Below are 27,982 nucleotides of genomic sequence, written 5' to 3' on the forward strand. Positions count from 1 at the left end.
GCTGATGTTATTGCTGGGAGCTTTCCCTCTGAGCTCTTCCTGCCTCTCTGTGCTCCTGATCTCTGGCTCTCCTCACTCTTCTTTTTTTCCCTCGGGCTGGGATGTGTGCTGTCTGTAATGCAGCAGGAAGTAATACGCAATGAGGAAACTCTCATCATCTGTGCATCGGGGAGAGAATTATCGACTGAGTGCTGAGCAGTCAAGTTATTGATTCAAACCATAGCCCAGTCTCTCCGTCTGCCGCTTGGAGTGGCTGGTTACATCCTTCTGGTTCATTGCATTTAATCGGATTCCTGGAGCTGCCGTGCAGAGGGGGAGAGTTAGAACCAGACCCATCTATAATGTTTGCTTCAAAATCCAGTTCTGTATCCCCTTCTCCGTCCATGGAGCAGGCAGATTCAGATGCTCTGGACATCAGCACCAAAGTGCAGCTCTATGGCGTGCTCTGGAAGAGACCCTTTGGGAGGCAGTCGGCCAAATGGTCCAGGAGGTAAGCCGCAGTCGCTGAGGGATGCTCAGGCGAAATACAAAGCCTAAGGGTGCTGGGGGAAGTTAGAGCCTGAGCGCTTGTCTCTTCAAGTGCAGCTAGCCAGGCAGAGACTAGGGGTGAAACTTTGGGCATAGCTTCCCTGCTGTTCTGAGTCTGCTTTCCACACATGGCACCCCGCTGCGCTTTCTTCTTCATCCCCCCAGACCCTGTGCTCCGTGCACGTCCGAGTGGGAACAGCGACTAGCTGCCTCCTCTGCATAATCGTCCATGAAAGAGGAACAGTCAGCTCATATATTTTGCCCCCAAACTGCTTGACTTTCTTCATTAGCACTTGTTAAATCTCTTTGAGTACTTCGGGTGTGCGATGGCTAGGCTGAACTGCGCGTGCGTGTGTATGGTCTGCAGGGGTCTGTGGACCAGCAGCAGGACCGCTGTGCTGCGTGACAGTGATGGCACGCTTGGAACAGCAAATGCAGACTCTTCCCTGGGGGGAAGGTGGCTCTGAATCCTCTCCCATCTGCTGCTAGGGAGTTGTAAGCTGCTGTGTGTCGTGTATCAGCAGCCAGGACGTTTGGAGCTGGAATGTATTTGCTCTAACCTTTTACCAAGGATGGAAGCGTGTTCTACGATACTGAAGTGATGGGTCAGTTTGAGGTTTAAAGCCGGTGTAGTTTCTTTATGCGAGTCACTGAATCTCACAGGAGAGTTTTCTGCTGGTTGTCAAACGATGAGACGCGACTGTTCAAGGATGGGTACTGAGACAGAAGCATGGTACAGCTCTTTCTCATCGCTCACTGGGGGTACATGATCCAATGGATTAAGCCTCGCAGCACTCCTGGATGGCAGATTAATGTCACTGGCAAACGATGCAGTTAGTTAGACCAGCAGCCGAGAAACTTGCATTTTAGCCCTACCATGGCCAGAGACGTATTTTGTGACCCAGGATTTCTCGTTGTGATCTATTAAAGAAGGATAGTAGTACTTACCCCCCTTTAGGAGTTTGATATCTGCAGATGAAAAAGTCTGCCAGAAAAGCAAAGTAATGTTGTCGTCTTCCCCACCCTCACCTTTCCGCTGGGGAAAGGCACAAATGAGTAATTAACAACCGGCAGCGCAGGAAGCCTGAGCTACCTCTGGAGCTGAAAGGCAGTTTTGTAGCCTTTGTAGCATAGTGTGTCTCAAGGCTTTTCAGAAGAATAAATTAACTTGCACGAGCCATGTCTGTTGGCTCTGGTACTTAGCTTTTTGCTGCAGTCTGCAGTGTAGAGACTATGCATTAAATCCATTTCTAAACCCAGCTTTCCCAGTTTTGCTCTGTGTAGTAACTACAGTGCTGTCCAGTCTAAACCTGTGAAGATGGCATGGCCTGAAAAATAGTTAAATGTTGCTTGGGAAGCAGTTTTGTGTTTGTAGCTGTCTTTGACCTACATGCAGGCTTTATTCTTTACTGTCTCCCACCACCCCCCCGCCCCCAAACCACAACAAACCACAACCAACAAACAAAAAAACACAACCAAAAAAACCCCGAACCAAACAATGGCCTTTTGTCACCTAGGAGAGAATTCGTGCTGATGCTCCCTACTCTGCTCCCAAACATTGATATTTAGTTTCCAGGCTTAATTCATTTAATGTGACTTTATGGTAAAGAAGTGGACAGAATAACAGAGGGGAAGGTAATTTGCCATGGAGGAGACATTCTTAAGAGGCTTTCTTCTTCCTAATCAAAATTTCTGGCAGGCAAATGGCCCATCTCTGCTCTCTCTGTCATTATTTATTTAGTGCTGTTCTATTCCTAGAAGTCACCCCTGTCTTCAGCAAGCGGTAAATATTTTAGTGACAGCAGGTGGGAAGAGATGGGGCAGGTGACCATGGGGCAGGTTAGCTGCAGGCATGGCAGCTGAGGGGGGACCAGAGATGGGTCAGTAGGAGATGAACACAGGGAATCTGTGTGGTTTGGAAGGAAGAAGTTTCTGGAGTAAAACGACTGGAATGGGAGGAACAACAAGACTTTTTTATCACAAGAGAGATTTGCTTTAAAGTAAAAAATCTTACATGTTATTATAAGTCAGTCATTATGGAAGGATAAGTACAATTCATCCATTCCCCCCACCTACCCCCTATGCCCAGCAAGACGCAGCTGGTCAAATGCATTATTTTATGAAAAGAGGAAGAGATGTTTCCCGTGCCAGTTAAATTAAGTTAAATTAAGAGGAAAAAATTGGCTATTGCTAGATACAGTTGAGGATCTGATTTCTGAGCAATGTAGATTTTTGTCCTGAAATCCTGGATTACTACTTCTTATCTTTTTGGTATTATTGGCTGGATAATGGATCAAGGAAAAAAAGCCCAGGCATGGTGTCCAGCGTGTTGGTGATTGAAAGCCCAGGTTTGGGGATTTCGCAGCTGTAGAGGTTATGCAGGGAGGGGTAGCGGAGCCTTGTTGTAGTCAGGGCTGGTGTCTGGTGGCGCCTGCGAGGACAGCGAGACTTGATATGAGGCTTCCAGCCCTTTCCCTTGCCTACATAAGGGTCTGTCCTGCAGCCTAAGCGTTTGTGTGCTGCCTCGGGTACCAACCGAGAGCGGGCTGGGTGCTTCTGGCACTGGACCAACGTGGCTGTGTTTATCTGCCAGGGCTGATGTCTGGGCATGCTGCCTTCCACAGCTTTATTTTTTTTTTAAAATGCCATTAGCAGCATCGTAGCTCCTATCCCTCTGAGGGAAGAAGTTCTATTCCTAATGTGAATTTTCTTTCCTTGTAAAGTAATATCCTTCCAAGAGAGACACAACCATCTTCTGAGTTTACTGATGCTTTTGATCAGTCTAAGCTCGTGTTGCTGCTGGAGCGGCTTTGGAAAGTCGTATTCTCAACCCTTGACTTGTGGTCCTCCTCTTCCCACCAAACTGCACCCCATTCTTCCTTCTGATTAACAACAAGCAGTTTGGTCTCCTCCCTACCACAAAAGTTGTACTGGTAATGGCATCAGCCTGGCATGGAGTCTGGAATGAAACGCCCAAGGTACGTACCTGCCCTGGATGTGGCGTGAACAGGGCGCTGTAGCTTTGCAGGTAGGAAGTGACACATCCTTTTCTGCTGTGAATAACCCCAGCCCCATACAGAAATGTCAGGCTCGAAGCTGACTGTCACCATTCAGGTGTGAGATTTTGGGGCTATGGGGGACAGTTCCAGGAGGGCATCTGCTCAGTGGTCAACCAGAGTCAGAAAAGCAAAGTGGAACATGAGGAATTGAAAAGAGTAGAGAACAAAACACAAAATATGCCTATACCTCTGAGTAAATCCATCAGAGATGCCGGGTTGCTGCTAGAAGGAAGGGAACACAGTGCATTTAAGAGAAAAATTCTATCTTCTCTTGGGCCAATCCTGGCTGTGGCACTGCAAAGCATGCACATAACCTCGTTTTCCGGCAGAGTGGCTACGAACAGTCAACGGATGTGGTCACGGGACAGGTGGAAAGGATGATGGTTTAGGACTGTTTTCTGCTCTAAAAAACCCGAGAAAGCAGGCAGCCGCAGAGCGGGGTGTGCGCGTGCAGCGCGGGGCGGTGGGTCGGGCAGAGCGTGTGCTTCCCTCTCGTCCTTCTAAACTTCCCATTTGGCTGGTCGCTGTCGGGAAGCATCCACCTCTCCCCAGTCCCTGCCCGGCTGGGCACCGCTCCAGCTGCCAGGCGCCAGGGCAGGAGGCAGGCAGGAAAGCCTGGAGCGCTCGGGAGAGGAAGAGTGAGGGACGGGTATTGCGGTCGCTGCGCTGACATGCTGGTAAAGATGATTTGCCCGGTTGTTTTCCTCAGCTGTCCCTAGGGAGAGAGAACTGGGCTGATCTAGTAACTGGGATTTGCTGCCTGTGCTCCTGGACTGGTGCCCAGAAAACCACCACTGGCAGGAAGGACCAGTGAGACTGCTGCAGCTTTATAATGTAAATATTTAACATGGGCTATTGTCACTTCAAAAACTTTTGCAGAGATTAGCTGATTTATCTTGTTAGCCCTCTGTGACACAAAAAACCCACTTTATCTCCAGAGATCAGGTATCTCTACTTGTCCAGTGCAGAGCCGTTGTGTCTAATCCTGGCAGATCACGTCTCTGGCTTTATGTCCACGTCACTCAGATTGTTACTGTTCCTCTGCTATGCCAGTTTAATTACACTGTGGCTTCAGTGGTTTCTTAGTGCAGGGTCTGGCATCAGGGGATGGATGACCCAAAGGAGTTGACCGTGCGTGGATGGCTCTTGTATTAGTTGTGCTGCATGTGGAGCATGCATGGTTGTGCCAGCTCTCCTCCCCTCTCACCTTCGCCGCTGCTCTCCAGGCTTTTTGAATGCTGCCCTGTTTTTAAATCTCTTCTCTTCTTTTGTTTCTTGTTTGTATTCAGAATCTTCCCCTGTCCTTCCAATACTCCCTCTTCTGCTGGCACACCTGTGCCTAATTCAGATATGTGTTCAGTGTCCCCAGCCCTAACTGGGTCTCTCTCCCCATTCTCCCTTGGCCATCTTTTCCCCTTCTGCTCTTACTCACCTGGCTGCTGCTTCGGTCTTCGACTTGCTCTTGAGTCTTGTAACACCTTCTCCTCTACTCCTTCACTTCATCCCTCTTCCCATTGTGCTGCATCAATTACCCTTGTATTGTTGTATGGAGACTTTGTCCTGAAAGTCAAAGTGGTGGTCTTGGTTGCTTAGGTGTTGCCTTGCAGGTAAGGATAGATAATATATTTATGCTCAGATCATATTCTCTTATGTCCATCAGCTAACCAGATTTTCACTGTTTTTCCTTCATTATTTGCTGTGGGGTTTTGTTGTTATTATTTTTATCTCTTATTTTGTACATTTTCATTCCAAATCCACACAGATTCTCTCCACATCTGTGAGGTCAGGGATCTAAAAGTTCATTAATCTGCCAGAGAAACATCAATTCTCAGATCTGTGCTATGCTTCGTTCTTGGTTTGGTTTTGTTTTCCACTGGCACATAATCTATAATATAGGGATTATCAGGAGCACTGAGCAGACAAAAAGTATGTAGCAAACTAAAGCCTGGCTTTAACTGGGGGTTAACATTTAGATTAAAAGTCACATGTAGTTAAAGATCAGTATCTTTACTTGTCTTTCAAATGTTTCTTGAGGTTGTTCAGACTGAAAAGACTGTTGGAAATGATGAATAGACTTTCTCCATCTTATGTGGTGTGTTGTTTTTTTTTTTTAATCCTTAGTTTTGTATTTGTGCCCACAGTATCGGGTTCACTCTGACCCTCTGGACCAAGCACAAGATGTTATTTCTGTATTTGTTGTGCAGATGAGGTAACGTGTCCCTCTAAAAAAGAAATCAAGTACTTGTTGAACTAAGCATTAGAGACATAAAGTGAAGGTGCAGCTACCCATAAGAAAAGTTTCTTAGAGAGTTTATGACAAGAGGTGGGAGGAAAAGTGAAACAGGAAGGCAGAAGGCTGCTGCTTACAGAAGAGATGTGGACAGGAGGAACCAGAAACAAGTCCTGTCTGCTCTGTGGAGACCTCTCCGATATCTGCCTTGGCCAGGGTCAGCTCTGAGCCTGCTGCAGGTGTTGTGGCTGCCTTTGTCATTAATGCAAATATATCTAAATATACCACTCCTTGTTTCATACAGAGGAGAGACCTTGATGTAATGTGTCCCACAGAGATGTGCCTAATGCATCTGCTAAATGGGCCGGTGTCTCAAAGTTGTGTGAGCAGTTCAGCCCCCCACCTTCTCTGGGATGCTCCTTCCCACCCCTGCCTACTGTCATGAGGAAACTGTTCTGGACACTGATCTGTGACGCTGGCAAGAGATTTAAGATGGAGATTGCCATCACAGGGAAAGCACGCTGTGCCCCATGGACAGTCCATCATCTCCCTGTCCATCTTGGGCACCTCTTACAACCATTCAGAGAGAGTATGGGCAGCCAATGCAGGTGGGGTCATGCGTTGCTTTCCCAGCTGCGGGGGCGTTAGATGCAGCTCCTCTGGGAGGTGCGCTGGGACACGAGCTCGGGCTGGGAAGGAGCTGCTCCCCTGGATGGAAGGTGACTAGTAACTGCTCCTACTCAGAGAACTTGCTGGGCAGGCTGTGCCATGACCAAGCACCTTTTTGGTCCTCTACCAACTCAATGAGCTCAGTGCAAAAGAGTGGGTGTTTTGAGTGGGTTTTTTTTGTTTTCCCACTGAGTTATTCTGTTCTGCTTAGAGAGCTTTTTGCCAGGCTGTCATCAGGAGCAAGAGGTGGGGTCAGGCAGTCAGCCATGATGTTCCTGGAGTATCAAATGAGAAGGCAGTGTCTTGCTGAAGAAGCAAACTGGCTTCTTCTCCTCAACTCTGCTGTCAATGTGAACACGTATAGATGAGTGGGCGAGGAGAAGAAAAAATCTGGGGCGCAAGAATTGCTGCTTGGTGTTTGCATGTACTGAAGATTTCTGGATGTAAACATCCACACGTTCAATGACTGTCACTTTTAAAAATTTTGGAGCCGGCGCACAGTAGCTCCAGAGCTCGAGCTTGCTGCAGGCGTTCAGAAGTTTAGCTTTGTTCTGTGTTTTTTGGTCCATTTGTGAGCCCATGGCTCATGTTTCCATGGCATGTGGTAATTTCATCTACGTTGACAGAGCCATGGCAGAAAGGCAAGAGATAGGAGCTGGTAGAAGTGGTAAAGCTTTCCCCTGGCTATAATAATGATAATTGTTAATAATATATTATAATTATATGTATAATTGTATTATTATAACAATAATTCTCTGCCAGCTTCGAATTCTTTCTTTAGCTTTAGGAACTAAACTGGTACCAAATTGCTGTTTTCATCTGTGTTGGAAGCAGTGCTTGGCTCCATCTGACAGGCCCTCTGCTTCAGGAGAGGACTGGGGTGGGATGGGCACGTGGAGGTATGAGAATTGCTCTTGTGGATCAGACCTCTCAGCCTGTAGCCCATCACCAATGACGCAGAACTGGAAAGCGCTGCCCGGAGAAGTCTCCTCCTGATCCCTCTCAGTGGAGGCTTTTCTGCCGAGGAGCAGGAGGGTTTCCTGGGGATGTTCTCATTACTCACAGAAATGCCTTATCCTTTCCAGATTCCTCGAGAGCTCTTGTCCTTGGGACTACATGAAAGTGATTTACGCAGCAGTGTTTTGTGCAGTGCCAAAAGGCGTTCTTTATTAATTTTCAGCTTACTGCCTTTTACTTTTTTCCAAGTCCCTCTTTTCTCATCTCAGAAAATATGTACAGAACAGTGCAACACATTCACTTTGTCCTTTACTCTTTTGAAACCTCCCTACTAAACTCATCCCCATTTTTTCAGCTGCTCTTCAGCACTTCTGATTGCTGCAGAGGTTTAGAACAAATTTAAGCTAAATCAGCTCTCTCTCCCCTGTACCACTGCCTGCAGGGTAAATGCAACCTCAATTTTTGAAGAGAAAAGGGACTCTCCTGGGGCATTTTGAACATCCAAATAAGCTAAAAGTGGCACCCCTGTAATCACAATTTTGAGGACGTGCTCCAGTAAATTAGAAGCTTGGTTTACAGAAGCTGTGATGTTTTGTGGCTACTGTACAGTGTTCATCAGAGCATACCCAAGGCTAACTGAGCAGAACAGGGCACATTTTAATGTGATGCATAAGAAGGGGGGGAAAAAAAAAGGTAATTACCTTTGTATTTACAAGGGTGAATGACAGGAGACTTTGCCAGGAACTCTGCTTAAAAATATCTCTAAAATTTATTTCTGTTCCTGAGTGCTCTTGTGGCCAGTCTTCTGCCTCGAGAGTCGCCTGGGGATGCTAGTCTGTGACTCTCCCTGCATATGACTCAGAGTTACAGAGGAAACACTTCCCTTCTGGCTTATGCCAGGATGGGAGGAAAGAGGGTGGCAGGGGGTAGGTCTCAAAAAATAAGATTTTAGTTGCTCTTAGCCCATGTGAGAGACACCCTTAAAAAAAGGAGCAGCTCTCTTCCAATAGGTTGAATCCAACTCACGGGCTAGATAGAGCACACACAGGTCAAGATGCCAAAAGGCTTTGGCTGTGCTCCTGTTTTGGACACAGGCTGTCGTCTCATTGCCCCATGAGTGAATGGTGCTGTCGTTTGCCTTCCACACTGGTGTGTGCATGCTGTGGCAAACTGTAAGCACAAAGCACTTGAACTTGGCACTTAGTGTTAAGCACTAGCTCTTGGCTGTGAGCAGAAGTGGGGCACCTCACCTTAGGGATAGATGGGAATAGTAAACTCTTCTGCTCAGGAACTAGCTTTAGTTAGGTAGAAATTTTCTTGGGCTGTGAACAACGACCTCTGTTCTAGCAAAATTTACTTCTTTTCTTTGCCTTAAAGGTTCTTCATAATTAAGGAAAGTTTCCTGCTCTACTATGCTGAGAGTGAGAAGAAGAATTTTGAAAGCAATAAATACTTCAATATCCACCCCAAGGTGAGCAGTGTTTGCATGGGAGAGGGGGTTATTCTGTTTCTAGCTTCCCCCAGCAAGTGACGAAGAAGTAAGTCACAAACTTCTCACAGATCCAGAGAAGCCTCAAAAAAGGCAAGAACTATGTCAGTACCTCTTCAGGCTCCTTAACGATTTAGCAGGTACATGATTTTAATTTTTTTTTTTTTTAACCTGATAGTAGATGTATTCCCTTGACCTCCTAATCAACTAATCTTGTGGCTATGAGAATGCTGTTGGCAAAGCCAGTGGTGGGGTTAACAGCTTTGGTTGCTGATTGTTCCTAACCTGTACTTGCACTCATAAGCAGTTGCAGCCAGCCCCTGCTAACCCACATGCCCTCAGCCCCGAGAAGCAGCCTCCGCAGCTCTGCTGCCTAGAGTTCTCATGGAGGAACTCTGTGTCCTGGGTCTGCTTTTATCCTCTGTAGTCACTGGAGGCTGATGAACCACGTGTGCTTCTAAAGGTGTTTATTTCACCTGGCCTGGTTAGGGGCAGCAGGCCACCCATCCATCCCCACACAGCACGTGTGGGGTGTTGACCTGCTGGTGGTGACTGTAATGGACGCACAACCTCCCTCATGGTACCACACTGTGAATCTGCGACATCTGCCCCTGTTGGGACATCACCTTCTCCTTGACAAAAGAGCTCCCATTTCTATGTTCTAGCTAACAGCCTTCCCTCCAAGCTGAGTATGGGAGAGCCATCTTTACCCCCTTTCAGATACCACTTGGAGGTCTCTTGGGGTGGTGGTGGGAGTCCCTCTGCTTTTCAGGAACTGTGTGTCTTGCCCCTCCTGGGATAGCCACGGTAGGGCAGGGTCCTACAAGTGACCAAGGGTGAAAGTCCAGCTCCTGTTTAGTTAATAGTTATCATGACTTTGCTGACTGATTGGAGCACTCTGGTTTATCCCCAGGGTGTCATACCCCTGGGAGGCTGCATCGTGGAGCCCAAAGAAGAGCCCAACATGCCTTATGCCATAAGGATCTCTCATGAAGACTTCCATGTAAGTAGACTTCTTACACCACAAAACTTTTTATTGATGAGCAGAGCTGGACTGGCAGTCTTTCCCACCCCACCAAGGTATGCCCAACCTCTCTGGACAGATTGTCCTGAAAAAGAGGGTGGTTTAGCATCCCACGGCCCCTCAAGGCTTTGCTGCTGCTCCTGCTTTGACAACCAGCAAGGAAACTTGCTTTTTCTGACAGCAGGTCTTATGATACTAGCAGACCAGTAGACAGGTATTCAGGAGCCCTAGAGCTCATGTTGCCCTATTCCTACCATGACCACTGGCCGTGCGCATCTCTCTCCGATGTGTGGTAGGCCTGGATCATATTTGCTCCCACGCGATACCTCCCATGGAGCTGTAAGCCCGAGCTCCCCTTCTGCCATAGCTGTGCTAGCTGTCTTCAGTTCATCCCCTGAGTGCACAGAGGCACGAAAGGCACCAGCCTCTCTAATCTGGGCTTTTTTCCCCTCCTCTCCCCTCTTCTAGGGTAACATTGTTCTAGCAGCCGAATCAGAGTTTGAGCAGGCTCAGTGGCTGGAGATGCTACAGGAGTCTGGAAAAGTGTAAGCTTCTTTCTATTCCTTATTCTCTTTCATCTGCTCTGTAGACGTGTAAAGGATAAAAAGGAAGAAGCCTGACTAGAAGGGCTATGGGGAGGCAGAGAAGCTCCCCAAGACTAAGGAAACCTTCACTTGCCTCCTGCACCCATCCTTTCCCTAAACGAGAATGCTCTAAAACCGACGCAGAGCTTCCCTCCCAGTGTGCGGTGCGGGATGCAGGATGATGCTTTGCTCACAACCCCAGGCTGTCATCTGTCAAATGCTGATATGTCGCGTGGCACCCGCTGTCCCCCCTCTCGCCTTGGAGAGATGGGACCTGGGACTGAAGGGCAGCTCTCTTTTCTGTGAGAAGCAAGGCCCGCGGGCTTGACAAAGCTGGGGGTCAGAAAACCTCCCTGCACTGCATATAGATGAATTTGGGGTAAGGTAAGAGCAGAACAGGCAAAGCTAGTGAGCAGCTGTCCATGTAGCTCTACACCGTGTTGGTGAGAAGGGACCTCACCGCTCTCCTGAGCGGTACCGGTCATGCCGAGATGTCAGTAACAGCCCTGAAGCGACGGTGTGATCATGGGGTGTGCATCCCTTCTGCCCAGATCCTCGGGCACTCAGGCCACGCAGCAGCAGGATTTGGCCTCTCAAGACAGTTTAATTCCAAAATACAGAGGCAGGCTAAATCCCAGGGGAGGAGGTGTTAGCAAGGCATTTCCAGCCCACCTGCAGGGGTGAGAGGGTTTGATCGCTGTATGCATACAGTCCCTCAGCACCCAGGAGCCTGACAGTACAACGAGCAGCTGTCCTGCAAAACCAGAGCAGGCTCTTTCTACATCTGAGCAGGAGGAGGTAACACTTACTTAAACAGGGATTTGACTTTCCCAAGCTAGGTAGAAACTTCTAGATAGAAACTCTGTAGAGCAGAGCCTACTTTTCAGCTATGAGGCTTGAAGCAACAAGCACTTTGCTCTGCCCTTCCTGGCTGCGTTACAAGGTGTGTATGTGGTCTTTTGTGACTGCAGGGTCAAAAGCTGGTCTTTCAGGCACATTTGACTTGTAATACCAGTGTGTGCATGCACATGTGCATGGTAAAGGCAATATCTCAGTTAATTCCAATGCTATGAGGCCAAAAACGTTCATTTGTAATTAATGGGGAGCATAGGGTTATGGTGGATCAGCCCAAGCCAAGCTCTGCGCTGCTGCAGTGAGCCTGGCTTTGGTGCTGGAGCAAGCTGTTACCTCCGTGGTACTGTGTGAACTGCAACGCAAAGCTGTCCATTAAAGCTTCGTGGGACACAGGACCCAAGGCAGAGGTCTGTCACCCACTCGGCAGAGCAGGCTTGGCCACTGCAGAGGAGGAGGGACCCAGATTTAGCCCTTGAGTAATTGGGAGGTTTTTCTTCAATAGCACAGGTCTGCACTTGCCTTCACCAATGTTAAACTTAACTATTGCCAAAGGCAGTAACTCGGGGGGCCAAATACGTCTTTCAGGTGCGCATGGGAGGGAAGGATTGTGGCTGCACAGCTCAGGAGGGGTTCTCACAAGCAAGCCCCGTGCAGCTGCTTATTTCACAGAGGCAGCCTTTTCTCTAGTCCTTGCTTCAGTATTTCAGCGCTAGCGTTTAAAACAGGAGCTAGATAGTGGCTGCTACATACAGCAGACTACCTGCACCTAGCTGAAACTCTGCCTGAGGCACTCTCTTCCCTCCCCTCCCCTCTCTGCTTCTCTTCTTGCATCAGAGGAGGAGAGCGATGCAGCTCCAGTGCCAGCCTAATCAGGGCTAATGATCACCTGCGCGCGAGGAAAAGCACAGGCTATGTGATTTATGTTATCAGGGTCAGGTTGGGAGCTAAGCAGCAGCCAAAAGGGCACAGCATGGGCCAGTAAATTGATCTGCAATGAATAGGAAAGCTATAAAAGGACACAGCTGAAATCTTCTAAGCAACCTCTTTTAGTGCCCTGTTGTTTCTAGATGGAGATTGTACTGCTGATGGCACTGCAGCACTTACAGTTTATTGTGATCATCCTACAGTCCCCCTCATTATTTAAAATCAACAAAAGAGGAAAAAACCCCAACACACTAAAAAAAAAAAAATGCACAAACCAAAAACCCAACAACTCCATAGACTGAGACTTTGTTAAATAGGGGAAAGAGGAAAAAAATGAACCCAGGATGGGAAGTGTTCTCTATCCTCCCTCCTTTGTTTCAATTTTGTCTGCTGCCTCTCTGCTTCTGGGGCTGGGTGGTGCGTGTGTGCCTGCACAACTGCTTATTACCTCCACCATCACAGTCTGCTCAGTGATGCCTTCGGCTCCTCACTCCTTTCCAAGCCTCCTGGTTTGACAAGGGAACCGCTTATTCAACGCAGAGGGGAGCTGATGGTCTCTCCACCCTTCTAGCGTGCTGTGGCTTGGACTTGCCACACTCGCCAGACCTTGAAAATCATCATCATAGCCTGTACCTCCCCACTGCTGTGGCTATGCACCGGCACTGGTTCCAGCAGACAAAAGGAATAAAAGCTTAAATGCTACACAGTGATATGGGTGCATCTTCTAGGTTATACAGCAGTGGGTGTAGTAACCTTTGAGTTACAGGCAGGGAAACATCTTGTTAGGCTGGGGAAGGGAGGGAGCACTGAAAAAGTGAATCTAATAAACAGGCACCTTAAAGGCTACAGCTGTTTTGAAACCCTCCAGGCAATCATATGATAGACTCTGTCATGTCCATCGCCATTGTCGTCCCGCCCCGAGCTGTTTGCTGTTGGTGTCTCTGGGATCAGATGCATCCTGTACCAGAGAACGTTAGTGGAAAAACACATTCACACTCACACATTCTCACTCAAGATGAAGATTTCTACCTGTGGGCAAAACATCACCTTTTTAATTAGCGTTCTAATTTCCTCTGCACTTTAGAAATATCCTAGATGCTCATTAGCTGAAAAGAAACCTAGCTGTCTGCAAAGAGCACAAGGCAGTGCTTGGGCTGCTGGAGCTGTCAGCTGCCTGGTCCCTGGGGTGATGTGTGTGTAATGTATTTGTCTGGCTTTTGTAAGAGGCGATGTACAGGTTGCCTTGAAATAGTTTTATAAGATGTTTCCAAAAAGCTATGATTTCAAACGGCTCGCAAAAGGCTTGGTACAGGAAGGCTTACAGGTGGTATTTAATATTAATAAGCTCCCTTGGGATTTAACAAAGATGGCAGAATTTCTGGGCAGTAATTGCTGTTCCTGTGTGTGCACCTATATAAATAGATTTGGATTAATTCGAAGTATGAATTTTATGTATTTTATGTGTGTAGATATTTTTTTCTAATGGAACATGAATAGAAGTGAGCAGCAAACTCCATTTCCAGTTCTGTTTTTTATTTCTGTGTCCTTGTCCTTGGTATTTAATATCTGTATTAAAGCCTACCCTGTCCATCAACTCAATCAGTAATAGGCATCTGCTCCACAGGCCTTTTTTGCAGCTTAGTTTCATGATGTGTTCAAGAGACCTTGAGATCCTCTGGCCAATGGTCCTATGATAATGCTAGGTACTCCTTGAATATGCCTGCTTCCTCTAACTCTTCCTACTTGCCAGCATCTTGTCTGGCTTTTATCTCTGGTTCTTCATTGTTTTTACAGGGAGAGGCAGTTAACTCACAGTATAGGGCCAGACACCAAGTCCTGACAAGTTTACAAGTTTAGCAGAGGAAGGATTGGTTGGTTCCAGGATGTATGATGGATACCAGAAAGGCTGAAGATAGAAGGCTGTGGGAAGGAGTCAATAAATGGTTAATGTTTGAAGGGGAAGAGTGGCTATAGCAGCAAAATATTGGAAAGGCTGCAGAAGACAATGTCACTGGCAGATGGGAAGTTAGTTGAGTAAAAAGCTAAAATCTGGTTCTAAAGTCTGTTGGGATCCATTTAATGGGTTCCAGGTACATCCTGTTGTAGTTGGAGGCTATGCATGAGCTGAGTTGGTCTGGAGAGTCCTTAAGACTAAGCTCATTGCAGAAATCTCCAAAATACTGGAAAAAAAACCTACATTTGAATAGCTGTGCAGTGTTGATGTACAGCTCCTGTATTAAAAAACATATAATTAAAAATTACTGAATGTCAGGGAAATTTCTCAAATTCATTTGTGGAGAAGAATTTAGAGAATCGCTGTCCCAACTGATGATAGCTTGTGTATTTTAATTCCTTGGTAGATTGCTAGGTTGACTCCTCTGCCTCGCTCTGTGGGACCCTTAGCTCTTTTACATTGTCTGCTTTGTGTCTGCTCTCCCTAGGACCTGGAAGAATGCCCAGCTGGGAGAAGCCATGATTGAGAGCCTGGAAGCCCAAGGTCTGCAGCTGGCCAAGGAGAAACAGGAGTATTTAGGTAGGAAATTTTTACTTCTAAAATCCATAACCCCCAGAATAGCTATTTTGCTTTTCTTAAGTTGTCAATGTGGTCAAGCCAAGCAGCTATGGGTTTTTACTGTTGACTTACTGGCTGAAGCTTTTGAGTAGTCGTCGGCTGAAATTCAGGTTTTGAAGGGAGTCAAAACCTGCAAATGTTAAGGTAGGATCTGGACATCTGTGTGGAGGGTGAAAGGAAGAACATGATTTGGCCAGCATGCTTCAGTCCTGCAGTTCCTGATGGCTGGACTGCGCAAATGTTTGCTGCCCCTGAGAGATTTGGATGTGCTGTTTTCAGCTGCTTTGCCACGCAACCATCCAATATCTTTGTCTCCCTGAATCACACAGGACTGGTATTTCTGAGGCTGATCACAGCTTTCCATGCATGAGTTTTCCTCCTCTAGCTGGTTTTTTTTGGCCTTATTCGGTCTTTGCATTTGCTCACGCTGTTCATATAGAAATTGGGAGCATTTATGTGGGCTTGCTTGAGCTGTCTAATGGCAGTGGCTAATTTGTCATTGTTCTCTCCATGGGCAGTGGAGAAAGAACAGTTGCACTGGATGTACATAGAATAATTTGGGTTGGAAGAGACTTCTGGAGGTTATCTAGTCTGATCCCCTACTCGTAAACCAGTCTCTGGATGGTAGTACCTTAAGTGCTCCAACTGCCTTGGGAGGTCTAGTTGTCTCTTCCTCACATTGCCTACAGCAAGAGCCAGGGACAGTAGACTTTTTAATCCAGGTGCCTCCTAAGTTAGAGCATTCCCCAAGGTGTAAGAGCCCTTCTGACCTGGGGGCTACTGGTTGCATGTGTGAGCTCAGTGACTTGTTTGGACAGTCATCCAAGCTAGCAGCAACTTTGGGTGCTTCAGGTTGGTGATGGCTTGAGCAGGGGCTTGTGGTATCTGCTCCTAATCATCAAGCCACTGAAGGAATCTTGAAGAGCCTTTTGCATTTCTGCATCCATGCTGATCAGGGGTGATCTCAGTGTATGGTCTCACATGTAACAGTGATCATAATTCAAGTATCAAGGCATGTTCATTGCGGTGATCTAAGCGCTATTCACACACGTGAGCTGATGGATGGGCTCGTGTGTGAGGCAGGCAGGGAGGATCCACACCTGACAAAGGGATAATAAGGAGCGCTAAGAGGAGGACCTGGAGAGCCAAGAGGAAAATCAGAAACAGGAAAGTTTTGTCAAAACATTATTTTGCAACAGCCAGAGCAGGCTCAGGAGCCTAAGAGGCTAAAGAGGGACACAGTACAATAAAAGAGAAGGTGATGTGTGAATAGAGGAATACATGTTCTGTGGCAAACAGGAGATATTTGGAATAGAAAATACATATTTCACTGGATTCTTTGGTCCATGACAAGAACATTCAGAGCTGGTCAGTTGTCACAGTTGGTTACTTTCTTTTGACAGCAATTGTCTATTTATTGCTATATAACTGCTGAGGCTTCTACCTCATTAGCCTTACCTTCAATGATCTGTGTCCATCCTGTAGTTAAGCTTTCAGGCCAGGCACTGCTCCTGGCAGCAGGTCAAGACTCTCTGGAGGAAGCAAACACTGCTCTGGGAAATTCCCCGAATCTCCCTGGAGTTACTTTCTACCTGCCCCCCACCCAGCTAGGATCCAGGTTTCTCTCTCAGACAGGGACTTTGCAGAAGCCCATCAAGCCGTGGGCTTGGCCCCCGAGGAAGGGCAGAAGAGGAAAGATGGGAGAGCCTCTGTGTAATTACACTGCAGCTCTGCTGGATCCTGGCAAGGAGGAAGAGGGTGAGAGTGGGAGGGAAAGGCAGCAGTGGTGGTCAGCAGACCTTTAGTAACATAACACTACTGCTCTGGCACCGGGAGCCCTGCTGTGGGCAGGAGGTGGAGGTCTGCATTCCTCCCAGCCGTAGTAATCCTGCCAGCCATAGTAATTTCTTCAGGTCCCCAGTACAAAGGAAACGGGTAGCATCCTCCTCGCCTGATACGAGGAAGACTTAGTCATAAAGTGCTGCAGTGAATCTGCCCCTGCTCACATGGCAGCCGGGTGGCAGAGCCGAGAGCCAAGCCCTGGGCTTAACTATGAGGAATGTTCCTCTCCAGTTTCCTGTAAGCACGGCGAAGAGCTGTCTAAGGCAGAGCCTCTGTTTTAGGTTAAAGTGTAGCACAACTTGGGTACATCAGGTCCCAGTGTAAGGGTCGGAGCAGAGTGTCTGGTGGGCATGCGTCCTTCTCAAGGAGACAAAAGCGACTGATGTTGAGGGGAGCTATTCTTAACAGCTAAAAGTTTTGTGGCGAAATTAGGGGATTGATTCTGGGCTTGGCTGGGACATCCCAAGGTGACAATAGAGAGCTGGCAGCAACACTCAGGGGGCTGAAGGAGAGGGCAATGTGCTAGGTGGGTAGGGATGGGGCTGCAGGAGGAGAACTGACTGCCGCTACGCTGTGTGTGACCCCATGCACCCACTTAACCTTTCCATGCCTTTGCTTCCTCATGTGTGAAGCGGAGATAAGAATATTTTCCTGACTCAGCTAGAGGATTGGGAAGGTTAGGTCGTTAATGCTCTTTAAGAACATTGAGAGGAAACCTTAGAAGGAGTACGCAGCAATATCGTTGCTTAGTTTATTAAGTTATTTGGCAGGAGGGAAATTACAGAACATCCCGTCAGTGTCATCTCAGCCTTTGAAGCCTCCCAGACAGATTCACGCAGAGCAATAGGGAATGCTGCATTCTCAAGCTTCAAACAGTCAGTGTTTCATGCTCATAAATATCCCCAGAATGTAAATTGCTTTTATCTGCATTTGGCCTTTGTGTGTGTGTTTGCAGATAAGCTAATGGAAGAAACAGAAGAGCTGTGTCTGCAAAGGGAGCAAAAAGAGGTGAGCGTTCATCACAAGCCAATTTCCTTCAACTTCCATGGGGCAGGACTGGGAGGTTGGGAGCTGTTGGTATGAAGGCATGTCAGGGTTCAGGGAGGGAGGCTGTTGAGCCAAAAGAGTCTCCAGCCAACCTCTGGGCCCTGTGGATGATGAGAGGAATAAGAGCCGTGCTGTGGGTCCTGGAGATGTATCCCTGCTCCCCTTCCCAGGCACTTTCCATGCACTGTGCTTGTGGTTATGTCTCCAGGAAGGAAGATCAGATTAAATTCATATTCACTGGGTTGAATTATACACTTGTTATTGGCAGATTCAAGAAGACTGGCAATCAACTTGTCTGTCTCCACGGTTAGAAAGCCTGACATTTTTCTAGAGTAGAGATACAGTTGTGAGGAACAAGCAGCAGCAAAAAGCAGTGTGGTTTGTTATTTGGACACACCAGAGATGGGGAGAATAATAAACATTGCACTACGGAAAGCTCAAGAGGGCACCCCGTTAGGTGTGACTATTATACCTTAATTTAGAAAGTTTGTTATTGTTTTCCGAACAATTCCTAATTTATATGTGCTTAATATAATAAAAGTAGCTCATTCTCATATGTACACCAAATCTATACCAGTTTTTATAGCAGCATCATAAAGTTATTGCAAGATAGCTTTGCAAATAGGTTGTCCTATTACACAGTAGGAAAGCCCGCATGGATGTAGACCACCACTTTGCACTCTTGCAAACTGCCTCATGCTCTCTTTTCCAGTTAATCCAAAATGACTGTTGCCCCTCTTTAAGGAAAAGACAGCAATGCTGACCTAGGCTTCCCAGGCCTATATTTTTCCTGTGTACATTTCTGCAGAGCTAAAGTCCAAAGGTGGCTTGTACACTCCTTTAGGGCTAAGCTACTCCTGCCTTTGCAAGGAGAGATCCCTTTCTGGTGAGGTAGCCTGCTGTGCAACACACAGCCAGAGGGAGGGCAATGCCCTTGTCTAAAGACCCTGGAACAAATCTCTGCTCTTACAAAGCCATGCATGGTGCCTCCATTGCCCACAGAGAGCGCATGGGGCCAGGTTAGTTTGAAGGAGCTTGGGTACTGTTGAAGGAATGAATATACAGCTCACAGAGCGGTGGTGGTCTGACCTGCTGTGAGCCTGAAGGCTTCAGAGCCGTACGTTGGGAAAGCAGCTTGAATCATGTATCTGCACCATGGGGCAAGAGTCTTATTATGAATTTATCTGGCATCGGTGCTCTTTTGTGACCTGCCTGGGCCTGCAGCAGCAGTTCTGCCTAGTGGGTAAGGCTGCAACGGGACCTGACCTGGAGCGAGACCCTCGCTGTACTTTGTCCCCATCTCCCTCCATCTGCAGTGGGCTCGGTACAACTGCTTCCTCTAGACTCAGGGAAGAGGCTGTTTCACTGCTTGAGAATAGTTTGTGGTATTCGGTGCTCTTTAAGCAGGGTTTTATTAGCATAAAGACAGTGAGAGGCTGATTAAACTGTGCAAAGCTGTAACTGTGCACGTCATGTTTTCCTGTCCCAGTGGGAATGGGAAGCAAGGCTGAACTTGTAGAAATATCACACTTCAGGCACAGCGGTGCTGGGGCTGTCACGTTCCTGTCTGGGCTTTCTGTACCTGCACATGCGGGTGCCTGGAAATGGCAAGTGCATGTTGAGCCCAGCTTTCCCAGGGAGCTTTGGACCTTCTGTATATGTGCAGCAGAGCTGATGTGTGCAGGGAGCATGTCTGGGATTTCCAGGTGCCTGGTAACCAACCTTCAATGCCTTGTAATTGCCCCTGGACAAAAGTGTGGTGGAATCAGACACTCCGTGGCTCTACATAGCTCAGGTTAAAAGTCCCAGGCACTGTTAACAAGGAAGCCTTTCCTAACTGTAAACGCGTCAGCAGAGTACATTCCTGTCTTCTCTTTGGTCCAGGAACTTGAGCGTCTGAACCAGGTCTTGGAAGCAGAGAAGCACCGGTTTGAAGAGGTGGTACGGGAGCTGCGGCTGGAGCAAGAGCAGATCAGACGGTAAGGTGGCGAACTGTGCAGGGCAAGAAAAGGACATGAACTCCCACACTGGGCAGAAGTGCTGCTGTGGTGGTGAACCAAAACAGTTCATAAAATCCACCTATTTTGTGCATGTAGGAAGGAGATAAATGCTATATTGACCAAAACAGGAACAGTTGAGATGTGTTTACTGGTATTTGCCATCACTTGTGTGACCAGTAGAATATGGCTTCATTTCATTTTGCGTTGAGGACTTCAGTGACTTCATTTCCAAAGGGCTGGGACATAAGCAAACCCCAGATTAGTCGGGGTAGCATGGCAATGGACAGGTTTCAGAGAGGCAATAAGTTTGATTGACTCACCAGCCATGTGGGCTCCAGCCATCTGAATCTGGTTTCCCACCATCAGCTGAATGACACTGGGAGGATGATGAAGTTGCCTCACTAAGAATAATTTTGTCATTTTAAGAGTTACGCTATGCAAAATATAAACAGCAAATGTATTTAGAAAGGGAAGGATACAAGTACTTTGCCGTCAGTGTTGAAAGGGCATGTTTTGCCATTGCCCTCTTTTTTTCCTTTTCTCTCCCTAAATAACATCTCAGAAAAGCCAGTGTGATTTTTGCAAACCATTTTTGTTTTCATAGACCTGCATCTGCTTAGATATGATATGCCCTGTCTGAGCTCTTCCAGTTGCCACTGTGGCCCTGCCCTTGCTAGAGAAGCACAGTAACAGTTGGTTTTGGTTTGACGATCAGGAGGCACAGTACAGTTCCTGGACACCCGTGGTGTGTTCAAGATGTGATGCTTCCTGGCAAGCTCCTGACCCTCCAGGGCTGCCTGTACCAACCACCGGTCACAAGTCCTGCTCTGAGACCCACAGCCCACGCAGTTCTGAGCGTGGTCTGTGGGGCTAGTGTACCCCTACAACAGCTATCACCTTTTTGCTTCTTTAGGGAGCTAGAGCTCACAGCCCGCTCCCTTAAAGGAGTGGAGGAAGAAAAGAAGGAGTTGCGAAGCCTGACACAGTCCTTACAGAAAACCCTAGAGGTGAGTGACCACTTCTCCTCTCTGAGTGACAGCATTTTGGGAGCGATCCATGAGAACTGGCCAGGACTGAAAGCAATGCTGTGCTGTGGAATGAATCTAACATCTACTAGTGCCAGAGTTAAGCCCCATGCAGATGAACAGGTTCATTCAGTAGCTGGTATGAAGGTCAAAATCCCCTGCAGACAAGGACTAGAAGTGACACGGAGCCCAGCAGAACCAAAATTGTCTCAGCAGTACCAAGTGATTGTAGGACAATAACTGTAAGCTGCAGTTGGGGAAGCTCAGGTTGAACACTGGGGAGAGACTTCACCAAACAGGTAGGCAGGCAGTGGGAGAGGCTGAGGAACCTCCATCTTGGAAGGTTTTCACAACTTGACTTTAGAAAGCCACAGCTGACCACATCTTGCTCTGTTGACAGACCAGCTCTGAACAGGAGGTTGGACTAGAGCCTACCAGAGGGTCCCTTCCAGCCAACCTGGCTATTAGTCTGTGATAGCTTTCCAATTTTTTTTTTTTTAACTGGAATTCCCTAAGTCCTGGTGGAAACTGGAGCAGCAGCAACATTCCTTGTTCACAGAAGGGAGCATGGTTCACAGGGAATCATGTACCACATGGGAATTTAGGAAACGGAGTGTTGCTGTATTAAATCCTTTCTTTACTTGGTATCACTCTGGTGGGTTGGTGGAAAGTGGCTTTTCTAAATGTACATTGTTGGTGAAATTTCCATACAGCTGGCCTTTTGAAGCCTCAATGTCATCCTTAATGTTCGTGTCGCATCCTGCAAGTTTGTCCAAAAATCTGTTGCTGGTGTTCCTTTGAGCTCTTCTCCTTGCCCGCAGTTATGGGTATGCAAAAAGAACCAGAAAAGTAGGGAAGGACCATTCATGCCCTAGTTGCACACTGGACTGAACACTTCACAGGAAAACAGCATGATGTGTCCTATTGCCCCGCAGTTAGGAGTACCATGGAGGGGATGCCTGTAGCTCACGCTGAGGAGCAAGGTGAGGAGGGCAGGCACGGAAGCTGCCTGCATCGGTGATGGACTAGGGAAGCACAAGGCTCCAGTCCCTGAGCTGGGTCCTTACTAGCATATCATGTCAAAGGACCCTGCAGGTTCTCGCCCCCTTGCATAGCGAAGGCTATGGTGGAGGCTTGCTCCTCATGAGGCAGGTGTGAAATGAAAACCAGATTTTGTAATTCCTGTTTTTAACCTGCATGAGGCACGTGGATGTAAGGACGGAGGGACTCAATAGAGAGGAGCCAGGCAGGAACAGGAGCAGAAATGTTAGACTTGGCTGATACTCACAACCTCTGCCCTTCTTCAAGGAGCTCTCCCTGGAAAAGCAGCAAATGCTGGAGATGCTGGAAGAGAATGAGAGCCAGCTCCTACCTCAAACCAGCCCCAGCAAGGAGCAAAGCCCCACCTGGGGACTGCACTGCAGCCTGCAACAGATTGAAGAGAAGATGCAGCAACTTCTGGAGGAGAAACTCCTGGCAGAGAAGAGGTGAAGTGGGGGCAGGAGCTCTTACGGTGGTGCCAGAGACAAGGATGTGGGACAAGATGTGATCCAGTGTGAACAGGGTGGTGGGAGAAGAGGTAGTTTTCCCATTCGCAGGTGGGAGGCAATCAGGAAAGGTATGGCTAAATATTCCAGGCTTAAAGTCAGGATCACTCAAAACTGTTCCCTTGTTTATCCTGAGACTTGCAGATAGGCAAGATCCTTTATAATTTCCATTCTTGGGTGGGGTAAAGGGAAGAGGACACTTCTGCCCTTCTGAGGCTTAGTGGTGCCAAATGACATGACTGTCTGCTGACTTGCTTTTTGGTTGACAACACAAGACAAGTCTGGAAGCTTGTCTGGTTCCCATGGCAGGACTTCAGGTTATTAATGCATCAGAGGGGGCAGAGTGAGGCAGGGCAGCTGAACTCCTCGCTGCTGCTTGGGTCTGCTCCTTTCGAATCAGGACTTGGGCACATGAATCCATTTGGTGTTCATGGACTTATGGTGACTCACGGTGTCCACAAGAAGTGTTTGGTGCTCCTGGACCTCATCTAGGGGTTGAGAATGTTCCTTTCAAGAACTGTCCACCAGGCTTTCTCCAGCAATGCCTGTGTTATTGAAGTAAAACACAGACAGTGCTCTTGTTAGCCTGTTAGTGCCTCTTTGCTCAGGGCAGACAGGTAGTTAAGTATGCCCCATCACGATACTGAGGCCTTTCCCTTCTGTGAGTTTTGCTGGGGTGGGAATGGTCATCTTCCTTTGCTGTGCCGTGCACCAGGATGAAGGAGAATGAGGAGCGGTCCCGAGCGCTGGAGGAGGAGCGGGAGTTTTACTCTTCCCAGTCGCAAGCGCTGCAGAACTCGCTCTCGGAGCTGACCGCGGAGAAGCAGCAGACAGAGAGAGACCTCAAGGTATCCCCTGCTTATGTCGCGTATCGACATCCCTGGGCACAGAGTTGTCTCTTTTTCCCTTTCAGTTCATCCCCTGTCAAGAGGGAGACGTGGTTTTATTTTGTTTTCATTTTGTGGTTGCAAATCTTCATTTGCTGTGCTCCATATCATGGTAGCAGGTGAAGTTGCCATATTGCAGCTATGTAGCACTATTTATTTTCTCCTTCTGAGGCCTGATTAACCCATTCAGTAGAAGTCTTTTCATTTGCTACTGTGAAAGCAGCATCTAAACATAGAGGGGGAAAACAAAGTAAAAGAGAAAGTAGTGAAAAAAATCAAGAATAAAGGTTATTTCAAAGAAATTAGCATTTCTTTAGCTAATATGGACATTACAAAACTGAGCAGAAATCTTCCCTCCTCACTTGTGCTCAGAGAATCAATCTTAAGATTTGTAAATCTTCAGGAACCTCTGCATGAACTTGGGTTCAAAAGCAGAGGAATGCAGGTGAGGCACCAGCCCTCCTTTGTTATGCCAGTAATGGAAGATACCTTAAGCTATGCAAAGGTAATTGGACAAAGTATGCTATTTTATTTTAATCTAAATAATGTAAAGGTCGTGCTTATTATTGGCTGTTTGACACTCAACCTCCTTCTACAAATACTTCGTCCAAAGAAAACCCAATTCTTCTTTTTCCTGCACCTCCAAGATTTTCTTATCCTGTAACCTTCCACGTGGCCAAACTAAAGCTAAGTTGACTGAAGATGTATTAGTTATTCTCATTTGCTAAGCTACTGCTGATATTATCCTTTATTTTAAACTTTTCTTATGTTTTGTTTCTGAAACTAAGTACTGTACACCCCTTTATGGGAACTGACTGCCTTTATCTCAAGTCCACCTCAGCTGGAAAGATGTCCTCCTGTTCCTGCTCAGCTGCTAGTACTTGCATAAGCACAAATTCATGTGTTGAAATACAATCTCAGATTCCACATGGTTAATACAATGACAGGGAAGCTCTGAAAATGAAAGTCAGAGTGAAGGAGAATTACTAAAATAATCTGGACTTCAGATTCAGACTCTGTCTGAAGACATGAAGAACAACTTTTATGTCTCACAATATTTCTGTTGTTTTTCCTTACTGTTGTTTTTTCATTTTCATCTGCTTGGTGGGTCCCTCACAGACCTTGTGAGTTAGCAGGATGGTTATTGAGACACAAGCCGTTTTTCAGCAATGCTTATTCTTTTCCTCAGGCTGAGGTGAAGGTGCGCATGGATCTGGAAAAAAGACTGAGAGAAGCTGAGGAAGCGTTGCAGAGCTTGGAGCAAGGCCTAAATTCTCTGGATTGCAACAAGGAGAAAGAGGAGAAGATGAAAGCAGATGTCAGTAACTTGCGAAGTAAGTCAGTCATCCATCCCCTCTACTGATGAGCAAGCTCTGAGAGAAGAAGTATTTCTAACCACCTTCCCAGACACAAAAAAAAGTTCCCAAATTAGCAAAGCTGCACATAATGTGCTCTTCCAACTTCTGGTACCTTAACAACACCTCTCTTTTGAGGAGACAGAACTGCTATGCAGGCACTTGGTGTTTTTCCCTCAAAGGAGGGCAAAATTACCCCAGCCTTCCCTGTTGGGTGGAAGACAAACCTAGGGCAGAGATGAGCCAATGCTTTCCAAAATGCCAAACAGGGAAGCTGTGGCAGAGCTGTAAAGACTGACTAGGTCTTACAAAGAATCCTCTGATTCCCCTTACGATAATCTTTTCTCAGTCTCGGTTATGAGAATGTCATCAGTTTAAGGAGGACCGTGGTTGCTGTAGCAACGTGCTGGTAGGTGACCCAGCCAGTGAGGTTTGGATCAGATTCAGAGCTGAATCACTGCATCAGTCCAGCACTGCTGTGCTGAGATGACCGTAGTCCACAGGTCAGGTGCAAGACTCGGGTTCACCACAGCTTATCGCTGTTTCTTTGCCTTTTTGTGTGTGTGTGTGTAACATGGGGCATTACCCTAGCATCTGTCTTGAGTCAGGTTTGGGAATTGACATTAGCAGCTTCAATTGGGTGAAGTCTTGCTTGTTTTCCATCTTCAAGTGTAGTGCAGGGGGACACTGTTATGAAGATGCTGTATCTGTGCAGTTAAGGCTTCATTTCAGTGAAAGGTTGATGTATTGGGCCAATACAGAAAAGTAAAAAAATTCCTGTGGCATTCTGTGTGTTGTTATATAAGTATAAATACATCTATAAATAGTTCATATATATACATATTTATAATTTAAATTTATAAATATATATATATAAAAATAAAATAAGTATTATTCAGTAGTTTCTAAACTGAGACAAAAGGGCATGATTCTGATCTTCGTCCCACTGGCTCAGAGTCATGGTAAGAAAACAGCTAAAGTAGATAAGTTGAGCTCAGCATTCAACTAGAGCTGGGCCACCTGCACAGGGCATAAGTGAGTAATCTCTGGCACTGAATGTCTCCTGATGCTCATTTCCAATCTTAGCTTTTGTACTGATGAGCCAAACGCTAGAGAGAGTGAGGGATGAGCACTGTTTTCTTTAACATCAGTCCCAGCACAGATTGCCTCGGTCCTTCCAAGTGATTCCTGCAGCTCACGCCCTCTCATGTAAGGGCTGGGGTGCGTTAGCACGTGAGCCCTCTGAAGAGCAGGGGAGCAGCAACAGGCAGGAGGACAGCAAGACTGAAATGGCAGAAGATAATGGTTGGACCCTGAGGGAGGTGATTCTGCCCCTCTGCTCTAGAGAGATCCCACCTAGAGTCCTGCATCCAGCTCTGGAGCCCTCAGCACAGGAAAGACATGGATCTGTTGGAGAGGGTCCAGAGGAGGCCACAAAAATGATCAGAGGGATGGAACACCTCTCCTAGGAGGACAGGTTGAGAGATTTGGGGTTGTTCAGCCTGGAGAAGAGGAGACTCCAGGGAGACCTTATTGCAGCCTTCCAGTACTTACAGGGGGCTTCTAAGGAAGATGGGGACAGACTTTTTAGCAGGGCCTGTTGTGATAGGACAAGGGGTCATGGTTTAAACTAAAAGAGGGCAGATTCAGGCTAGATATAAGGAAGAAATTTTTCACAGTGAGGATGGTGAAACCCTGGCACAGGTTGCCCAGAGAGGTGGTAGATGCCCCATCCCTGGAACATTCAAGGTCAGGTTGGACGGGGCTCTGAGCAACCTTGTCTAGTTGAAGATGTCCCTGCTCATTGCAGGGGAGTTGGACTAGATGACCTTTAAAGGTCCCTTCCAACCCAAATGATTCTATGATTCTAAGAGGGGAAATGGTCCAGGAAAAGCAGCTTGTGTGGCAGATCAGGACAGAATAACATTGTCAGAGTTTGGACACGGGGCTTTGCATGGAGCCTGTAATGTATGTATGTATGTGCTAGTATTTGCTATGCTATTAAGAAATCCCTGGCTATGTATGGCCTGGGTATGTGTGCCCGTTCCAGTGTTGTCAACACCTCTCTTTCCACAGTTAGACTGGACTCATTTTGGAAATCCTTCAAAGAAAGTGCAGTGAGCAAGGCTTCAGACCCCTCTGTTGCAAGAGAGTTGAGAATTTTTATCATAGTATCAGAGGCTTTTCGCAGTTGAATCATGAGCAGTTGTGGGAATGATTGATGGGGAATGGATGATTGCTGTTCTTTCTATAATTTGAGTATGCATTTGTTGGGGACCGGAGGTTTTTGTCGTTTTGAACTTGTTCATTCTGATGATATTCTGGAGCTTCATGGATTGTGGTTCGTGAAGATCTAGGGAGGTGCTGAACATCATTACCTGGCTCAACCCATCAGCAAGTGCAGTCCCTTGTGACTGGTTCATTGCTTGAAGTGCCTCTCCTGTCACTGCTCACAGTGGTGTCTTCTCCTCAGAGTTCTTTGAAGAGTGCATCCGCAATGCTGAGCTGGAGGCCAAGAAGCCTGTGATCATGAAGAACTCTGTGTACATCCACAAGGCTGCCACTCGTCGCATAAAGAGCTGCCGCTTCCACCGCCAGAGAGCCAGTGCTTCATGGAATGACTGTAGGTATCGGGCAACTCCTTACTCTATACCCTGCAGGAGCAGATATGTGCAGATGGGGCAGACAGAGCAGTAAGATCTACAAATGTGAGTCATATTTCATATTCCCTAGTAGGAGAATGGAGCTACAGAGAAACTGGGAGCTTCCTTACCCGGAGAGCAGGTGCTGAGTCTGCGTACTGGTTGCCTGTCTCTTCATGTATGTTGAAAGGTAACTGCTGTGATGGTCCTCGGCCCCTAAAAAAACATGCTCAAAGCTGACTTCATCTGGATGTTTAATCATAGACTGAGTTAGGTTGGAAGTATCACCTGGACATTGTCCAACCCAATCCAGTGCTCAGAGTGGCTACCTGCAAGGTTAGATCAGGTTCTATGTAGAACCCTAAATCAGAGGCAGCTGTGGAGAAGAAAAGTGTGTTTCTATGCTGCCAGCATTTCCTCCTCCGAAAAGAGTAAGGTGAAGTTGTTAGAGTGTAATGGTTAGCTCATCCCTTGTCAGGCTCTCAGTTGTGTTGATCACATGGCTCGTGTGCTCTAGTGAAGCTTTGTCTTCCGTTTGTGTCCCTGATGGAGTGTGCTGACCCTTCTGTGCTGTTCTTGTTTCAGTGAAGCAGTCCCAGTCCTTCATCTTCTCGCACGCAGAAGCTGAAAACATTGAGGAGCTGAAAGAAGCAGCCAAAAGACTGAGCCAGGACCAACACTTCAGGGAAACTCTCTGTCAAATCATGAGGTCGCAAAAGGATTCTGCTTTGGGGGACGAAAAGTGA

The 27,982-nt window shown here is 47.1% G+C and overlaps 1 protein-coding gene across 1 annotated transcript; it reads left to right on the plus strand.

The window, feature by feature from the left end:
* Positions 1–341: 341 nt before the first annotated feature.
* PLEKHD1 (pleckstrin homology and coiled-coil domain containing D1) lies at positions 342–27,982 on the plus strand (the record flags this gene model as incomplete). The annotated part of the gene is made up of 13 exons (XM_082000277.1): positions 342–490; positions 8,821–8,914; positions 9,846–9,935; positions 10,425–10,501; positions 14,761–14,852; positions 17,689–17,741; positions 19,665–19,759; positions 20,694–20,787; positions 22,114–22,292; positions 23,068–23,200; positions 24,429–24,573; positions 27,068–27,217; positions 27,822–27,982. 13 exons carry the CDS (start codon positions 342–344, stop codon positions 27,980–27,982), a joined length of 1,512 nt encoding a protein of 503 aa, XP_081856403.1.

Source organism: Phaethon aethereus (assembly GCF_964289735.1).
Source record: "Phaethon aethereus genome assembly, chromosome: 5".
Taxonomy (NCBI): Eukaryota; Metazoa; Chordata; class Aves; order Phaethontiformes; family Phaethontidae; genus Phaethon; species Phaethon aethereus.